Here is a 19,179-nt window from a genome sequence, read left to right as displayed (position 1 = left end):
CTCTGTACAGTTAGTGAGTGACTCTTACCCTGAATAAACAGTGACTCTATACAGTTAGTGAGTGACCCTTACCCTGAATAAACAGTGACTCTGTACAGTTAGTGAGTGAACCTGACCGTGAATAAACAGTGACTCTGTACAGTTACAGTGAGTGACCCTTACCCTGAATAAACAGTGACTCTGTACAGTTAGTGAGTGACCCTTACTCTGAATAAACAGTGACTCTGTACAGTTAGTGAGTGACCCTTACCCTGAATAAACAGTGACTCTGTACAGTTAGTGAGTGACCCTTACTCTGAATAAACAGTGACTCTGTACAGTTAGTGAGTAACCCTTACCCTGAATAAACAGTGACTCTGTACAGTTAGTGAGTGACCCTTACCCTGAATAAACAGTGACTCTGTACAGTTAGTGAGTGACTCTTACCCTGAATAAACAGTGACTCTATACAGTTAGTGAGTGACCCTTACCCTGAATAAACAGTGATTCTGTACAGTTACAGTGAGTGACCCTTACCCTGAATAAACAGTGACTCTGTACAGTTACAGTCAGTGACCCTTACCCTGAATAAACAGTGACTCTGTACAGTTAGTGAGTAACCCTTACCCTGAATAAACAGTGACTCTGTACAGTTAGTGAGTGACTCCTACCCTGAATAAACAGTGACTCTGTACAGTTATAGTGAGTGACCCATACCCTGAATAAACAGTGACTCTGTACAGTTAGTGAGTGACCCTTACTCTGAATAAACAGTGACTCTGTACAGTTAGTGAGTGACCCTTACCCTGAATAAACAGTGACTCTGTACAGTGAGTGAGTGACCCTTACTCTGAATAAACAGTGACTCTCTACAGTTAGTGAGTGACCCTTACACTGAATAAACAGTGACTCTGTACAGTTACAGTGAGTGACCCTTACCCTGAATAAACAGTGACTCTGTACAGTTACAGTGAGTGACCCTTACCCTGAATAAACAGTGACTCTGTACAGTTAGTGAGTGACCCTTACCCTGAATAAACAGTGACTCTGTACAGTTAGTGAGTGACTCCTACCCTGAATAAACAGTGACTCTGTACAGTTATAGTGAGTGACCCTTACCCTGAATAAACAGTGACTCTGTACAGTTAGTGAGTGACCCTTACCCTGAATAAACAGTGACTCTGTACAGTTAGTGAGTGACTCTTACCCTGAATAAACAGTGACTCGATACAGTTAGTGAGTGAACCTTACCCTGAATAAACAGTGACTCTGTACAGTTAGTGAGTGACCCTTACCGTGAATAAACAGTGACTCTGTACAGTTACAGTGAGTGACCCTTACCCTGAATAAACAGTGACTCTGTACAGTTAGTGAGTGACCCTTACCCTGAATAAACAGTGACTCTGTACAGTTAGTGAGTGATCCTTACCCTGAATAAACAGTGACTCTGTACAGTTAGTGAGTGACCCTTACCATGAATAAACAGTGACTCTGTACAGTTACAGTGAGTGACCCTTACCCTGAATAAACAGCGACTCTGTACAGTTAGTGAGTGACCCTTATTCTGAATAAACAGTGACTCCCTACAATTACAGTGAGTGAACCTTACCCTGAATAAACAGTGACTCTGTACAGTTAGTGAGTGATCCTTACCCTGAATAAACAGTGACTCTGTACGGTTACACAGTGAGTGACCCTTACCCTGAATAAACAGTGACTCTGCACAGTTACACAATGAGTGACCCTGACCCTGAATAAACAGTTACTCTGTACGGTTACACAGTGAGTGACCCTTACCCTGAATAAACAGTGACTCTGTACAGTTACACAGTGAGTGACCCTTACCCTGAATAAACAGTGACTCTGTACAGTTACACAGTGAGTGACCCTTACCCTGAATAAACAGTGAGTCTGTACAGTTACACAGTGAGTGACCCTTACCCTGAAAAACAGTGACTCTGTACAGTTACACAGTGAGTGATCCTCACCCTGAATAAACAGTGACTCTGGACAGTTATTGAGTGACCCTTACCCTGAATAAACAGTGACTCTGTACAGTTACAGTGAGTGACCCTTACCCTGAATAAACAGTGACTCTGTACAGTTAGTGAGTGACCCTTACCCTGAATAAACAGTGACTCTGTACAGTTAGTGAGTGACCCTTACCCTGAATAAACAGTGACTCTGTACAGTTACAGTGAGTGACCCTTACCCTGAATAAACAGTGACTCTGTACAGTTAGTGAGTGACCCTTACCCTGAATAAACAGTGACTCTGTACAGTTAGTGAGTGACTCCTACCCTGAATAAACAGTGACTCTGTACAGTTATAGTGAGTGACCCTTACCCTGAATAAACAGTGACTCTGTACAGTTAGTGAGTGACTCTTACCCTGAATAAACAGTGACTCTGTACAGTTAGTGAGTGATCCTTACCCTGAATAAACAGTGACTCTGTACAGTTACACAGTGAGTGACCCTTACCCTGAATAAACAGTGACTCTGTACAGTTAGTGAGTGACCCTTACCCTGAATAAACAGTGACTCTGTACAGTTAGTGAGTGATCCTTACCCTGAATAAACAGTGACTCTGTACAGTTAGTGAGTGACCCTTACCCTGAATAAACAGTGACTCTGTACAGTTACAGTGAGTGACCCTTACCCTGAATAAACAGCGACTCTGTACAGTTAGTGAGTGACCCTTATTCTGAATAAACAGTGACTCCCTACAATTACAGTGAGTGAAACTTACCCTGAATAAACAGTGACTCTGTACAGTTAGTGAGTGATCCTTATCCTGAATAAACAGTGACTCTGTACGGTTACACAGTGAGTGACCCTTACCCTGAATAAACAGTGACTCTGCACAGTTACACAATGAGTGACCCTTACCCTGAATAAACAGTGACTCTGTACAGTTACACAGTGAGTGACCCTTACCCTGAATAAACAGTGACTCTGTACAGTTACACAGTGAGTGACCCTTACCCTGAATAAACAGTGACTCTGTACAGTTACAGTGAGTGACCCTTACCCTGAATAAACAGTGACTCTGTACAGTTAGTGAGTGACCCTTACCCTGAATAAACAGTGACTCTGTACAGTTACAGTGAGTGACCCTTACCCTGAATAAACAGTGACTCTGTACAGTTACAGTAAGTGACCCTTACCCTGAATAAACAGTGACTCTGTACAGTTAAACAGTGAGTGACCCTTACCCTGAATAAACAGTGACTCTGTACAGTTAGTGAGTGACCCTTACCCTGAATAAACAGTGACTCTGTACAGTTAGTGAGTGACCCTTACCTTGAATAAACAGTGACTCTGTACAGTTAGTGAGTGACCCTTACCCTGAATAAACAGTGACTCTGTACAGTTACACAGTGAGTGACCCTTACCCTGAATAAACAGTGACTCTGTACAGTTACACAGTGAGTGACCCTTACCCTGAATAAACATTGACTCTGTACAGTTACACAGTGAGTGACCCTTACCCTGAATAAACAGTGACTCTGTACAGTTACAGTGAGTGACCCTTACCCTGAATAAACAGTGATTCTGTACAGTTACACAGTGAGTGACCTTTACCCTGAATAAAAAGTGATTCTGTACAGTTACACAGTGAGTGACTCTTACCCTGAATAAACAGTGACTCTGTACAGTTACACAGTGAGTGACCATTACTCTGAATAAACAGTGACTCTGTACAGTCAGTGAGTGACCCTTACCCTGAATAAACAGTGACTGTGTACGGTTACACAGTGAGTGACCCTTACCCTGAATAAACAGTGACTCTGCACAGTTACACAATGAGTGACCCTTACCCTGAATAAACAGTGACTCTGGACAGTTACACAGTGAGTGACCCTTACCCTGAATAAACAGTGACTCTGTACAGTTACACAGTGAGTGACCCTTACCCTGAATAAACAGTGACTCTGTACAGTTACAGTGAGTGACCCTTACCCTGAATAAACAGTGACTCTGTACAGTTAGTGAGTGACTCTTACCCTGAATAAACAGTGACTCTGTACAGTTACACAGTGAGTGATCCTCACCCTGAATAAACAGTGACTCTGCACAGTTACACAATGAGTGACCCTGACCCTGAATAAACAGTTACTCTGTACGGTTACACAGTGAGTGACCCTTACCCTGAATAAACAGTGACTCTGTACAGTTACACAGTGAGTGACCCTTACCCTGAATAAACAGTGACTCTGTACAGTTACACAGTGAGTGACCCTTACCCTGAATAAACAGTGAGTCTGTACAGTTACACAGTGAGTGACCCTTACCCTGAAAAACAGTGACTCTGTACAGTTACACAGTGAGTGATCCTCACCCTGAATAAACAGTGACTCTGGACAGTTATTGAGTGACCCTTACCCTGAATAAACAGTGACTCTGTACAGGTACACAGTGAGTGGCCCTTACCCTGAATAAACAGTGACTCTATACAGTTAGTGAGTGACCCTTACCCTGAATAAACAGTGACTCTGTACAGTCAGTGAGTGACCCTTACCCTGAATAAACAGTGACTCTGTACAGTTAGTGAGTGACCCTTACCCTGAATAAACAGTGACTCTGTACAGTTAGTGAGTGACCCTTACCCTGAATAAACAGTGACTCTGTACACTTAGTGAGTGACCCTTACCCTGAATAAACAGTGACTCTGTACAGTTAGTGAGTGACCCTTACCCTGAATAAACAGTGACTCTGTACAGTTACAGTGAGTGACCCTTACCCTGAATAAACAGTGACTCTGAAACAGTTAGTGAGTGACCCTTACCCTGAATAAACAGTGACTCTGTACAGTTACAGTGAGTGACCCTTACCCTGAATAAACAGTGACTCTGTACAGTAACAGTGAGTGACCCTTACCCTGAATAAACAGTGACTCTGTACAGTTACAGTGAATGGCCCTTACCCTGAATAAACAGTGACTCTGTACAGTTAGTGAGTGACCCTTACCCTGAATAAACAGTGACTCTCTACAGTTAGTGAGTGACCATTACCCTGAATAAACAGTGACTCTGTACAGTTACAGTGAGTGAGCCTTACCCTGAATAAACAGTGACTCTGTACAGTTACACAGTGAGTGACCCTTACCCTGAATAAACAGTGACTCTGTACAGTTACAGTGAGTGACCCTTACCCTGAATAAACAGTGACTCTGTACAGTTAGTGAGTGACCCTTACCCTGAATAAACAGTGACTCTGTACAGTTAGTGAGTGACCCTTACCCTGAATAAACAGTGACTCTGTAAAGTTACACAGTGAGTGACCCTAACCCTGAATAAACAGTGACTCTGTACAGTTAGTGAGTGACCCTTACCCTGAATAAACAGTGAATCTGTATAGTTACACAGTGAGTGACCCTTACCCTGAATAAACAGCGACAGTGTACGGTTAGTGAGTGACCCTTACCCTGAATAAACAGTGACTCTGTACAGTTAGTGAGTGACCCTTACCTTGAATAAAAAGTGACTCTGTACAGTTAGTGAGTGACCCTTACCCTGAATAAACAGTGACTCTGTACAGTTATTGAGTGGCCCTTACCCTGAATAAACAGTGACTCTGTACAGTTACAGCGAGTGACCCTTAACCTGAATAAACAGTGACTCTGTACAGTTACAGTGAGTGACCCTTACCCTGAATAAACAGTGACTCTGTACAGTTACACAGTGAATGACCCTTACCCTGAATAAACAGTGACTCTGTACAGTTACAGTGAGTGACCCTTACCATGAATAAACAGTGACTCTGTACAGTTAGTGAGTGACCCTTACCCTGAATAAACAGTGACTCTGTACAATTAGTGAGTGACCCTTACCCTGAATAAACAGTGACTCTGTACAGTTAGTGAGTGACGCTTGCCCTGAATAAACAGTGACTCTGTACAGTTACAGTGAGTGATCCTTACCCTGAATAAACAGTGAGTCTGTACAGTTAGTGAGTGACCCTTACCCTGAATAAACAGTGACTCTGTACAGTTAGTGAGTGACCCTTACCCTGAATAAACAGTGACTCTGTACAGTTAGTGAGTGACCCTTTCTGTGAATAAACAGTGAATCTGTACAGTTACAATGAGTGACCCTTACCCTGAATAAACAGTGACTCTGTACAGTTAGTGAGTGACCCTTACCCTGAATAAACAGTGACTCTGTACAGTTAGTGAGTGACCCTTACCCTGAATAAACAGTGACTCTGTACAGTTAGTGAGTGACCCTTACCCTGAATAAACAATGACTCTGTACAGTTAGCGAGTGACCCTTACCCTGAATAAACAGTGACTCTGTACAGTTACACAGTGAGTGACCCTTACCCTGAATAAACAGTGACTCTGTACAGTTACAGTGAGTGATGCTTACCCTGAATAAACAGTGACTCTATGCAGTTAGTGTGTGACCCTTACCCTGAATAAACAGTGACACTGTACAGTTAGTGAGTGACCCTTACCCTGAATAAACAGTGACTCTGTACAGTTAGTTACCCTTACCCTGAATAAACAGTGATTCTGTACAGTTAGTGAGTGACCCTTACCCTGAATAAACAGCGACTGTGTACAGTTAGTGAGTGACCCTTACCCTGAATAAACAGTGACTCTGTACAGTTAGTGAGTGAACCATACCCTGAATAAAAAGTGAGTCTGTACAGTTAGTGAGTGACCCTTACCCTGAATAAAGAGTGACTCTGCACAGTTAGTGAGTGACCCTTACCCTGAATAAAGAGTGACTCTGTACAGTTAGTGAGTGACCCTTACCCTGAATAAACAGTGACTCTGTACTGTTAGTGATTGACCCTTACCCTGAATAAACAGTGACTCTGTACAGTTACAGTGAGTGACCCTTACCCTGAATAAACAGTGACTCTGTACAGTTACACAGTGAGTGACCCTTATCCTGAATAAACAGTGACTCTGTACAGTTAGTGAGTGAACCTTACCCTGAATAAACAGTGACTCTGTACAGTTAGTGAGTGACCCTTACCCTGAATAAACAGTGACTCTGTACAGTTAGTGAGTGACCCTTACCCTGAATAAACAGTGACTCTGTACAGTTACAGTGAGTGACCCTTACCCTGAATAAACAGTGACTCTGTACAGTTAGTGAGTGACCCTTACCCTGAATAAACAGTGACTCTGTACAGTTAGTGAGTGACCCTTACCCTGAATAAACAGTGACTCTGTACAGTTACAGTGAGTGACCCTTACCCTGAATAAACAGTGACTCTGTACAGTTAGTGAGTGACCCTTACCCTGAATAAACAGTGACTCTGTACAGTTCGTGAGTGACCTTTACCCTGAATAAACAGTGACTCTGCACAGTTAGTGAGTGACCCTTACCCTGAATAAACAGTGACTCTGTACAGTTACAGTGAGTGACCCTTATCCTGAATAAACAGTGACTCTGTACAGTTAGTTACCCTTACCCTGAATAAGCAGTGATTCTGTACAGTTAGTGAGTGACCCTTACCCTGAATAAACAGCGACTGTGTACAGTTAGTGAGTGACCCTTACCCTGAATAAACAGTGACTCTGTACAGTTAGTGAGTGAACCTTACCCTGAATAAAAAGTGAGTCTGTACAGTTAGTGAGTGACCCTTACCCTGAATAAACAGTGACTCTGCACAGTTAGTGAGTGACCCTTACCCTGAATAAACAGTGACTCTGTACAGTTCGTGAGTGACCTTTACCCTGAATAAACAGTGACTCTGCACAGTTAGTGAGTGACCCTTACCCTGAATAAACAGTGACTCTGTACAGTTCGTGAGTGACCTTTACCCTGAATAAACAGTGACTCTGCACAGTTAGTGAGTGACCCTTACCCTGAATAAACAGTGACTCTGTACAGTTACAGTGAGTGACCCTTATCCTGAATAAACAGTGACTCTGTACAGTTAGTTACCCTTACCCTGAATAAACAGTGATTCTGTACAGTTAGTGAGTGACCCTTACCCTGAATAAACAGTGACTGTGTACAGTTAGTGAGTGACCCTTACCCTGAATAAAGAGTGACTCTGTACAGTTAGTGAGTGACCCTTACCCTGAATAAACAGTGACTCTGTACAGTTAGTGATTGACCCTTACCCTGAATAAACAGTGACTCTGTACATTTACAGTGAGTGACCCTTACCCTGAATAAACAGTGACTCTGTACAGTTACACAGTGAGTGACCCTTACCCTGAATAAACAGTGACTCTGTACAGTTAGTGAGTGACCCTTACCCTGAATAAACAGTGACTCTGTACAGTTAGTGAGTGACCCTTACCCTGAATAAACAGTGACTCTGTACAGTTAGTGAGTGACCCTTACCCTGAATAAACAGTGACTCTGTACAGTTACAGTGAGTGACCCTTACCCTGAATAAACAGTGACTCTGTACAGTTAGTGAGTGACCCTTACCCTGAATAAACAGTGACTCTGTACAGTTAGTGAGTGACCCTTATCCTGAATAAACAGTGACTCTGTACAGTTACAGTGAGTGACCCTTACCCTGAATAAACAGTGACTCTGTACAGTTAGTGAGTGACCCTTACACTGAATAAACAGTGACTCTGTACAGTTAGTGAGTGACCCTTACCCTGAATAAACAGTGACTCTGTACAGTTACAGTGAGTGACCCTTATCCTGAATACACAGTGACTCTGTACAGTTACACAGTGAGTCACCCTTACCCTGAATAAACAGTGACTCTGTACAGTCACAGTGAGTGACCCTTACCATGAATAAACAGTGACTCTGTACAGTTACAGTGAGTGACCCTTACCCTGAATAAACAGTGACTCTGTACAGTTAGTGAGTGATCCTTACCCTGAATAAACAGTGAGTCTGTACAGTTAGTGAGTGACCCTTACCCTGAATAAACATTGACTCTGTACAGTTACACAGTGAGTGACCCTTACCCTGAATAAACAGTGACTCTGTACAGTTAGTGAGTGACCCTTACCCGGAATAAACTGTGACTCTGTCCAGTTACACAGTGAGTGACCCTTCCCCTGAATAAACAGTGACTCTGTACTGTTAGTGAGTGACCCTTACCCTGAATAAACAGTGACTCTGTACAGTTAGTGAGTGACCCTTACCCTGAATAAACAGTGACTCTAGACAGTTAGTGAGTGACCCTTACCCTGAATAAACAGTGACTCTATACAGTTAGTGAGTGACCCTTACCTTGAATAAATAGTGACTCTATACAGTTAGTGAGTGACCCTTACCCTGAATAAACCGTGACTCTATACAGTTAGTGAGTGACCCTTACCCTGAATAAACAGTATTTGTGTACAGTTACACAGTGAGTGACCCTTACCCTGAATAAACAGTGACTCTGTACAGTTAGTGAGTGACCCTTACCCTGAATAAACAGTGACTCGGTACAGTTAGTGAGTGACCCTTACCCTGAATAAACCGTGACTCTAGACAGTTAGTGAGTGACCCTTACCCTGAATAAACAGTGACTCTATACAGTTAGTGAGTGACCCTTACCTTGAATAAATAGTGACTCTATACAGTTCGTGAGTGACCCTTACCCTGAATAAACCGTGACTCTATACAGTTAGTGAGTGACCCTTACCCTGAATAAACAGTGACTCTGTACAGTTAGTGAGTGACCCTTACCCTGAATAAACAGTGACTCTGTACAGTTACACAGTGAATGACCCTTACCCTGATTAAACAGTGACTCGGTACAGTTACACAGTGAGTGACCCTTACCCTGAATAAACAGTGACTCTGTTCAGTTAGTGAATGACCCTTACCCTGAATAAACAGTGACTCTGTACAGTTACACAGTGAATGACCCTTACCCTGAATAAACAGTGACTCTGTACAGTTACAGTGAATGACCCTTACCCTGAATAAACACTGACTCTGTACAGTTACACAGTGAATGACCCTTACCCTGAATAAACAGTGACTCTGTACAGTTACACAGTGAATGACCCTTACCCTGAATAAACAGTGACTCTGTACAGTTACAGTGAATGACCCTTACCCTGAATAAACAGTGACTCTATACAGTTAGTGAATGACCCTTACCATGAATAAACAGTGACTCTATACAGTTAGTGAGTGACCCTTACCCTGAATAAACAGTGACTCTATACAGTTAGTGAGTGACCCTCACCCTGAATACAGTGACTCTATACAGTTAGTGAGTGACCCTTACCCTGAATAAACAGTGACTGTGTACAGTTACACAGTGAGTGACCCTTACCCTGAATAAACAGTGACTCTGTACAGTTAGTGAGTGACCCTTACCCTGAATAAACAGTGACTCTGTACAGTTAGTGAGTGACTCTGTACAGTTAGTGAGTCACCCTTACCCTGAATAAACAGTGACTCTGTACAGTTAGTGAGTGACCCTTACCCTGAATAAACAGTGACTCTGTACAGTTAGTGAGTGACCCTTACCCTGAATAAACAGTGATTCTGTACAGTTAGTGAGTGACCCTTACCCTGAATAAACAGTGACTCTGTACAGTTAGTGAGTGACCCTTACACTGAATAAACAGTGACTCTGTACAGTTGGTGAGTGACCCTTACCCTGAATAAACAGTGACTCTATACAGCTAGTGAGTGACTCTTACCCTGAATAAACAGTGACTCTATACAGTTAGTGAGTGACCCTTCCCCTGAATAAACAGTGACTCTGTACAGTTAGTGAGTGACCCTTACCGTGAATAAACAGTGACTCTGTACAGTTACACAGTGAGAGACCCTTACCCTGAATAAACAGTGACTCTGTACAGTTAGTGAGTGACCCTTACCCTGAATAAACAGTGACGCTGTACAGTTAGTGAGTGATCCTTACCCTGAATAAACAGTGACTCTGTACAGTTACAGTGAGTGACCCTTACCCTGAATAAACAGCGACTCTGCACAGTTAGTGAGTGACCCTTATTCTGAATAAACAGTGACTCCCTACAATTACAGTGAGTGAACCTTACCCTGAATAAACAGTGACTCTGTACAGTTAGTGAGTGATACTTACCCTGAATAAACAGTGACTCTGTACAGTTAGTGAGTGACCCTTACCCTGAATAAACAGTGACTCTGCACAGTTACACAATGAGTGACCCTTACCCTGAATAAACAGTGACTCTGTACAGTTACAGTGAGTGACCCTTACCCTGAATAAACAGCGACTCTGCACAGTTAGTGAGTGACCCTTATTCTGAATAAACAGTGACTCCCTACAATTACAGTGAGTGACCCTTACCCTGAATAAACAGTGACTCTGTACAGTTAGTGAGTGACCCTTACCCTGAAAAACAGTGACTCTGTACAGTTACACAGTGAGTGATCCTCACCATGAATAAACAGTGACTCTGTACAGTTATTGAGTGAGCCTTACCCTGAATAAACAGTGACTCTGTACAGTTACAGTGAGTGACCCTTACCCTGAATAAACAGTGTCTCTGTACAGTTAGTGAGTGACCCTTACCCTGAATAAACAGTAACTCTGTACAGTTAGTGAGTGACCCTTACCCTGAATAAACAGTGACTGTACAGTTACAGTGAGTGACCCTTACCCTGAATAAACAGTGACTCTGTACAGTTAGTGAGTGACCCTTACCTTGAATAAACAGTGACTCGGTACTGTTAGTGAGTGAACCTTACCCTGAATAAACAGTGACTCTGTACAGTTACAGTGAGTGACGCTTATCCTGAATAAACAGTGACTCTATACAGTTAGTGAATGACCCTTACCCTGAATAAACAGTGACTCTGTACAGTTACAGTGAGTGACCCTTACCCTGAATAAACAGTGACTCTGTACAGTTAGTGAGTGACCCTTACCCTGAATAAACAGTGACTCTGTACAGTTACACAGTGAGTGACCCTTACCCTGAATAAACAGTGACCCTGTACAGTTACAGTGAGTGACTTTTACCCTGAAGAAACAGTGACTCTCTACAGTTAGTGAGTGACCCTTACCCTGAATAAACAGTGACTCTGTACAGTTAGTGAGTGCCCCTTATCCTGAATAAACAGTGACTCCGTACAGTTACACAGTGAGTGACCCTTACCCTGAATAAACAGTGACTCTGTACAGTTAGTGAGTGACCCTTATCCTGAATAAACATGACTCTGTACAGTTACAGTGAGTTACCCTTACCCTGAATAAATAGTGACTCTGTACAGTTAGTGAGTGACCCTTACCCTGAATAAACAGTGAATCTGTATAGTTACACAGTGAGTGACCCTTACCCTAAATAAACAGCGACTGTGTACAGTTAGTGAGTGAACCTTACCCTGAATAAACAGTGACTCTGTACAGTTAGTGTGTGACCCTTACCCGAAATAAACAGTGACTCTGTACAGTTAGTGAGTGACCCTTACCCTGAATAAACAGTGACTCTGTACAGTTACACAGTGAGTGACCCCAACCCTGAATAAACAGTGACTCTGTACAGTTAGTGAGTGACCCTCAGCCTGAAAAAACATTGATTCTATACAGTTAGTGAGTGTCCCTTACCCTGAATAAACAGTGACTCTATACAGTTAGTGAGAGACCCTTACCTTGAATAAACAGTGACTCTATACAGTTAGTGAGTGACCCTTACCCTGAATAAACAGTGACTCTGTTCAGTTAGTGAGTGACCCTTACCCTGAATAAACAGTGACTCTGTACAGTTAGTGAGTGACCCTTACCCTGAATAAACAGTGACTCTGTACTGTTAGTGAGTGAACCTTACCCTGAATAAACAGTGACTCTGTACAGTTACAGTAAGTGACCCTTACCTTGAATAAACAGTGACTCTGTACAGTTACAGTGAGTGACCCTTACCCTGAATAAACAGTGACTCTGTACAGTTACAGTGTGTGACCCTTACCCTGAATAAACAGTGACTCTGTACAGTTAGTGAGTGAACCTTACCCTGAATAAACAGTGACTCTGTACAGTTAGTGAGTGACCCTTACCCTGAATAAACAGTGACTCTGTACAGTTACAGTGAGTGACCCTTACCCTGAATAAACAGTGACTCTGTACAGTTAGAGTGAGTGACCCTTACCCTGAATAAACAGTGACTCTGTACAGTTACAGTGAGTGACCCTTACCCTGAATAAACAGTGACTCTGTACAGTTAGTGAGAGACCCTTACCCTGAATAAACAGTGACTCTGTACAGTTACAGTGAGTGACCCTTACCCTGAATAAACAGTGATTCTGTACAGTTACACAGTGAGTGACCCTTACCCTGAATAAACAGTGGCTCTGTACAGTTAGTGAGTGACCCTTACCCTGAATAAACAGTGACTCTGTACAGTTACAGTGTGTGACCCTTACCCTGAATAAACAGTGACTCTGTACGTTACACAGTGAGTGATCCTTATCCCTGAATAAACAGTGACTCTGTGCAGTTAGTGAGTGACCCTTTCCCAGAATAAACAGTGAATCTGTCCAGTTACACAGTGAGTGACCCTTACCCTGAATAAACAGTGACTCTGTACAGTTACACAGTGAGTGACCCATACCCTGAATAAACAGTGACTCTGTACAGTTACAGTGAGTGACGCTTATCCTGAATAAACAGTGACTCTGTACAGTTAGTGAGTGACCCTTACCCTGAATAAACATTGACTCTGTACAGTTAGTGAGTGACCCTTACCCTGAATAAACAGTGACTCTGTACAGTTACAGTGAGTAACCCTTACCCTGAATAAACAGTGACTCTGTACAGTTAAAGTGAGTGACCCTTACCCTGAATAAACAGTGACTCTGTACAGTTACACAGTGAGTGACCCTTACCCTGAATAAACAGTGAATCTGTACAGTTAGTGAGTGACCCTTACCCTGAATAAACAGTGACTCTGTACAGTTATTGAGTGACCCTTACCCTGAAGAAACAGTGACTCTGTACAGTTACAGTGAGTTACCCTTACCCTGAAAAAACAGTGACTCTGTACAGTTAGTGAGTGACCCTTACCCTGAATAAACAGTGAGTCTGTACAGTTAGTGAGTGACCCTTACCCTGAATAAACAGTGACTCTGTACAGTTACAGTGAGTGACCCTTACCCTGAATAAACAGCGACTGTGTACAGTTAGTGAGTGACCCTTACCCTGAATAAACAGTGACCCTGTACAGTTACAGTGAGTTACCCTTACCCTGAATAAACAGTGAGTCTGTACAGTTCGTGAGTGACCCTTACCCTGAATAAACAGTGATACTGTACAGTTAGTGAGTGACCCTTACCCTGAATAAACAGTGACACTGTACAGTTAGTGAGTGACCCTTACCCTGAATAAACAGTGACTCTGTACAGTTACAGTGAGTGACCCTTACCCTGAATAAACAGTGACTCTGTACAGTTACAGTGAGTGACCCTTACCCTGAATAAACAGTGACTCTGTACAGTTAGTGAGTGACCCTTACCCTGAATAAACAGTGACTCTGTACAGTTACAGTGAGTTACCCTTACCCTGAATAAACAGTGACTCTGTACAGTTAGTGAGTGACCCTTACCCTGAATAAACAGTGAATCTGTATAGTTACACAGTGAGTGACACTTACCCTGAATAAACAGCGACTGTGTACGGTTGGTGAGTGACCCTTACCCTGAATAAAAAGTGACTCTGTACAGTTAGTGAGTGACCCTTACCCTGAATAAACAGTGACTCTGTACAGTTAGTGAGTGACCCTTACCCTGAATAAACAGTGACTCTGTACAGTTCGTGAGTGACCCTTACCCTGAATAAAGAGTTACTCTGTACAGTTACAGTGAGTGACCCTTACCCTGAATAAACAGTGACTCTGTACAGTTACAGTGAGTGAACCTTACCCTGAATAAACAGTGACTCTGTACAGTTAGTGAGTGACCCTTACCCTGAATAAACAGTGACTCTGTACAGTTAGTGAGTGACCCTTACCCTGAATACACTGTGACTCTGTACAGTTACACAGTGAGTGACCCTTACCCTGAATAAACAGTGACTCTGTACAGTTCGTGAGTGACCCTAACCCTGAATAAACAGTGATTCTGTACAGTTAGTGAGTGACCCTTACCCTGAATAAACAGTGACTCTGTACAGTTACAGTGAGTGACCTTTACCCTGAATAAACAGTGACTTCGTACAGTTACACAGTGAGTGACCCTTACCCTGAATAAACAGTGACTCTGTACAGTTACACAGTGAGTGACCCTTACCCTGAATAAACAGTGACTCTGTACTGTTAGTGAGTGAACCTTACCCTGAATAAACAGTGACTCTGTACAGTTACACAGTGAGTGACCCTTACCCTGAATAAACAGTGACTCTGTACAGTTAGTGAGAGACCCTTACCCTGAATAAACAGTGACTCTGTACAGTTACAGTGAGTGACCCTTACCCTGAATAAACAGCGATTCTGTACAGTTACACAGTGAGTGACCCTTACCCTGAATAAACAGTGACTCTGTACAGTTAGTGAGTGACCCTTACCCTGAATAAACAGCGACTCTGTACAGTTGCAGTGAGTGACCCTTACCCTGAATAAACAGTGACTCTGCACAGTTAGTGAGTGACCCTTACCCTGAATAAACAGTGACTCTATACAGTTACACAGTGAGTGACCCTTACCTTGAATAAACAGTGACTCTGTACTGTTACAGTGAGTGACCCTTACCCTGAATAAACAGTGGCTCTGTACAGTTAGTGAGTGACCCTTACCCTGAATAAACAGTGACTCTGTACAGTTACAGTGAGTGACCCTTACCCTGAAGAAACAGTGACTCTGTACGTTACACAGTGAGTGATCCTTATCCCTGAATAAACAGTGACTCTGTGCAGTTAGTGAGTGACCCTTTCCCAGAATAAACAGTGAATCTGTCCAGTTACACAGTGAGTGACCCTTACCCTGAATAAACAGTGACTCTGTACAGTTAGTGAGTGACCCTTACCCTGAATAAACAGTGACTCTGTACAGTTAAACAGTGAGTGACCCTTACCCTGAATAAACAGTGACTCTGTACAGTTACACAGTGAGTGACCCATACCCTGAATAAACAGTGACTCTGTACAGTTACAGTGAGTGACGCTTATCCTGAATAAACAGTGACTCTGTACAGTTAGTGAGTGACCCTTACCCTGAATAAACATTGACTCTGTACAGTTAGTGAGTGACCCTTACCCTGAATAAACAGTGACTCTGTACAGTTACAGTGAGTAACCCTTACCCTGAATAAACAGTGACTCTGTACAGTTAAAGTGAGTGACCCTTACCCTGAATAAACAGTGACTCTGTACAGTTACACAGTGAGTGACCCTTACCCTGAATAAACAGTAAATCTGTACAGTTAGTGAGTGACCCTTACCCTGAATAAACAGTGACTCTGTACAGTTAGTGAGTGACCCTTACCCTGAAGAAACAGTGACTCTGTACAGTTACAGTGAGTTACCCTTACCCTGAATAAACAGTGACTCTGTACAGTTAGTGAGTGACCCTTACCCTGAATAAACAGTGACTCTGTACAGTTAGTGAGTGACCCTTACCCTGAATAAACAGTGACTCTGTACAGTTACAGTGAGTGACCCTTACCCTGAATAAACAGCGACTGTGTACAGTTAGTGAGTGACCCTTACCCTGAATAAACAGTGACCCTGTACAGTTACAGTGAGTTACCCTTACCCTGAATAAACAGTGAGTCTGTACAGTTCGTGAGTGACCCTTACACTGAATAAACAGTGATACTGTACAGTTAGTGAGTGACCCTTACCCTGAATAAACAGTGACACTGTACAGTTAGTGAGTGACCCTTACCCTGAATAAACAGTGACTCTGTACAGTTACAGTGAGTGACCCTTACCCTGAATAAACAGTGACTCTGTACAGTTACAGTGAGTGACCCTTACCCTGAATAAACAGTGACTCTGTACAGTTAGTGAGTGACCCTTACCCTGAATAAACAGTGACTCTGTACAGTTACAGTGAGTTACCCTTACCCTGAATAAACAGTGACTCTGTACAGTTAGTGAGTGACCCTTACCCTGAATAAACAGTGAATCTGTATAGTTACACAGTGAGTGACCCTTACCCTGAATAAACAGCGACTGTGTACGGTTGGTGAGTGACCCTTACCCTGAATAAAAAGTGACTCTGTACAGTTAGTGAGTGACCCTTACCCTGAATAAACAGTGACTCTGTACAGTTAGTGAGTGACCCTTACCCTGAATAAACAGTGACTCTGTACAGTTACACAGTGAGTAACCCTTACCCTGAATAAACAGTGACTCTGTTCAGTTAGTGAGTGACCCTTACCCTGAATAAACAGTGACTCTGTACAGTTACACAGTGAGTGACCCTTACCCTGAATAAACAGTGAATCTGTACAGTTAGTGAGTGACCCTTACCCTGAATAAACAGTGACTCTGTACAGTTACACAGTGAGTGACCCTTACCCTGAATAAACATTGACTCTGTACACTTAGTGAGTGACCCTTACCCTGAATAAACAGTGACTCTGTACAGTTAGTGAGTGACCCTTATCCTGAATAAACAGTGACTCTGTACAGTTAGTGAGTGACCCTTCCCCTGAATAAACAGTGACTCTGTACAGTTACAGTGAGTGACCCTTACCCTGAATAAACAGTGACTCTGTACAGTTAGTGAGTGACCCTTATCCTGAATAAACAGTGACTCTGTACAGTTAGTGAGTGACCCTTCCCCTGAATAAACAGTGACTCTGTACAGTTACACAGTGAGTGACCCTTACCCTGAATAAACAGTGACTCTGTACAGTTACAGTGAGTGACCCTTACCCTGAATAAACAGTGACTCTGTACAGTTACAGTGAGTGACCCTTACCCTGAATAAACAGTGACTGTGTACAGTTACAGTGAGTGACCCTTACCCTGAATAAACAGTGACTCTGTACAGTTACAGTGAGTGACCCTTACCCTGAATAAACAGTGACTCTGTACAGTTACACAGTGAGTGACCCTTACCCTGAATAAACAGTGACTCTGTACAGTTAGTGAGTGACCCTTACCCTGAATAAACAGTGACTCTGTACTGTTAGTGAGTGACCCTTACCCTGAATAAACAGTGAATCTGTACAGTTACACAGTGAGTGACCCTTACCCTGAATAAACAGTGACTCTGTACAGTTAGTGAGTGACCCTTACCCTGAATAAACAGTGACTCTGTACAGTTAGTGAGTGACCCTTACCCTGAATAAACAGTGACTCTGTACAGTTACACAGTGAGTGACCCTTACCCTGAATAAACAGTGACTCTGTACAGTTAGTGAGTGACTCTTACCCTGAATAAACAGTGACTCTGTACAGTTACACAGTGAGTGACTCTTACCCTGAATAAACAGTGACTCTGTACAGTTACAGTGAGTGACCCTTACCCTGAATAAACAGTGACTCTGTACAGTTAGTGAGTGACCCTTACCGTGAATAAACAGTGACTCTGTACAGTTACAGTGAGTGACCCTTACCCTGAATAAACAGTGACTCTGTACAGTTACACAGTGAGTGACCCTTACCCTGAATAAACAGTGAATCTGTACAGTTACACAGTGAGTGACCCTTACCCTGAATAAACAGTGACTCTGTACTGTTAGTGAGTGACCCTTACCCTGAATAAACAGTGAATCTGTACAGTTACACAGTGAGTGACCCTTACCCTGAATAAACAGTGACTCTGTACAGTTAGTGAGTGACCCTTACCCTGAATAAACAGTGACTCTGTACAGTTAGTGAGTGATCCTTACCCTGAATAAACAGTGACTCTGTACAGTTAGTGAGTGACCCTTACCCTGAATAAACAGTGACTCTGTACAGTTAGTGAGTGACCCTTACCCTGAATAAACAGTGACTATGTACAGTTACAGTGAGTGACCCTTACCCTGAATAAACAGTGACTCTGTACAGTTAGTGAGTGACCCTTACCCTGAATAAACAGCGACTGTGTACAGTTACACAACTGAGCAGACCCGTGAAACACGGGAAGACATGACGACCTACCTCTGGAGGAAGGCTGGGATTCGAGAGTGCGGAGGTGTTCTCGGAGGGGTGTGTGTCCTTGGGAGAGCTGGGTCCAGAGGAGGTTCTGTTGCTGACGGGTGAGCGATCTGTGGAGCGGATAGGGTGAGAGAGTGTGAGAGACAGAGAGAGCAAAGATTACACGGAAACACACATGCACAGACACACCCGTATACACACACACACACTCACACACACACACTCACACACCCACACACACACAC

General features: G+C 42.9%; 1 protein-coding gene across 4 annotated transcripts in view; it reads right to left on the bottom strand.

Annotated features, from left to right (window-relative positions):
- Nucleotides 1–19,179, bottom strand: part of LOC139241104 (histone deacetylase 4-like) — a 188,035-nt gene that overhangs the window by 59,626 nt on the left and 109,230 nt on the right. For all 4 annotated transcript variants that reach the window (XM_070869794.1, XM_070869795.1, XM_070869793.1 and 1 more), the window contains one exon: nt 18,938–19,044. In XM_070869794.1, coding sequence (XP_070725895.1) covers nt 18,938–19,044 — 107 coding nt within the window. The remainder of the gene's footprint in view (nt 1–18,937; nt 19,045–19,179) is intronic.

Source organism: Pristiophorus japonicus, chromosome Y (genome assembly GCF_044704955.1).
Source record: "Pristiophorus japonicus isolate sPriJap1 chromosome Y, sPriJap1.hap1, whole genome shotgun sequence".
NCBI classification, from domain to species: Eukaryota; Metazoa; Chordata; class Chondrichthyes; family Pristiophoridae; genus Pristiophorus; species Pristiophorus japonicus.
Note: the sequence above shows the minus strand (reverse complement) of the source record. Positions and strands in the feature narration are given on the sequence as shown.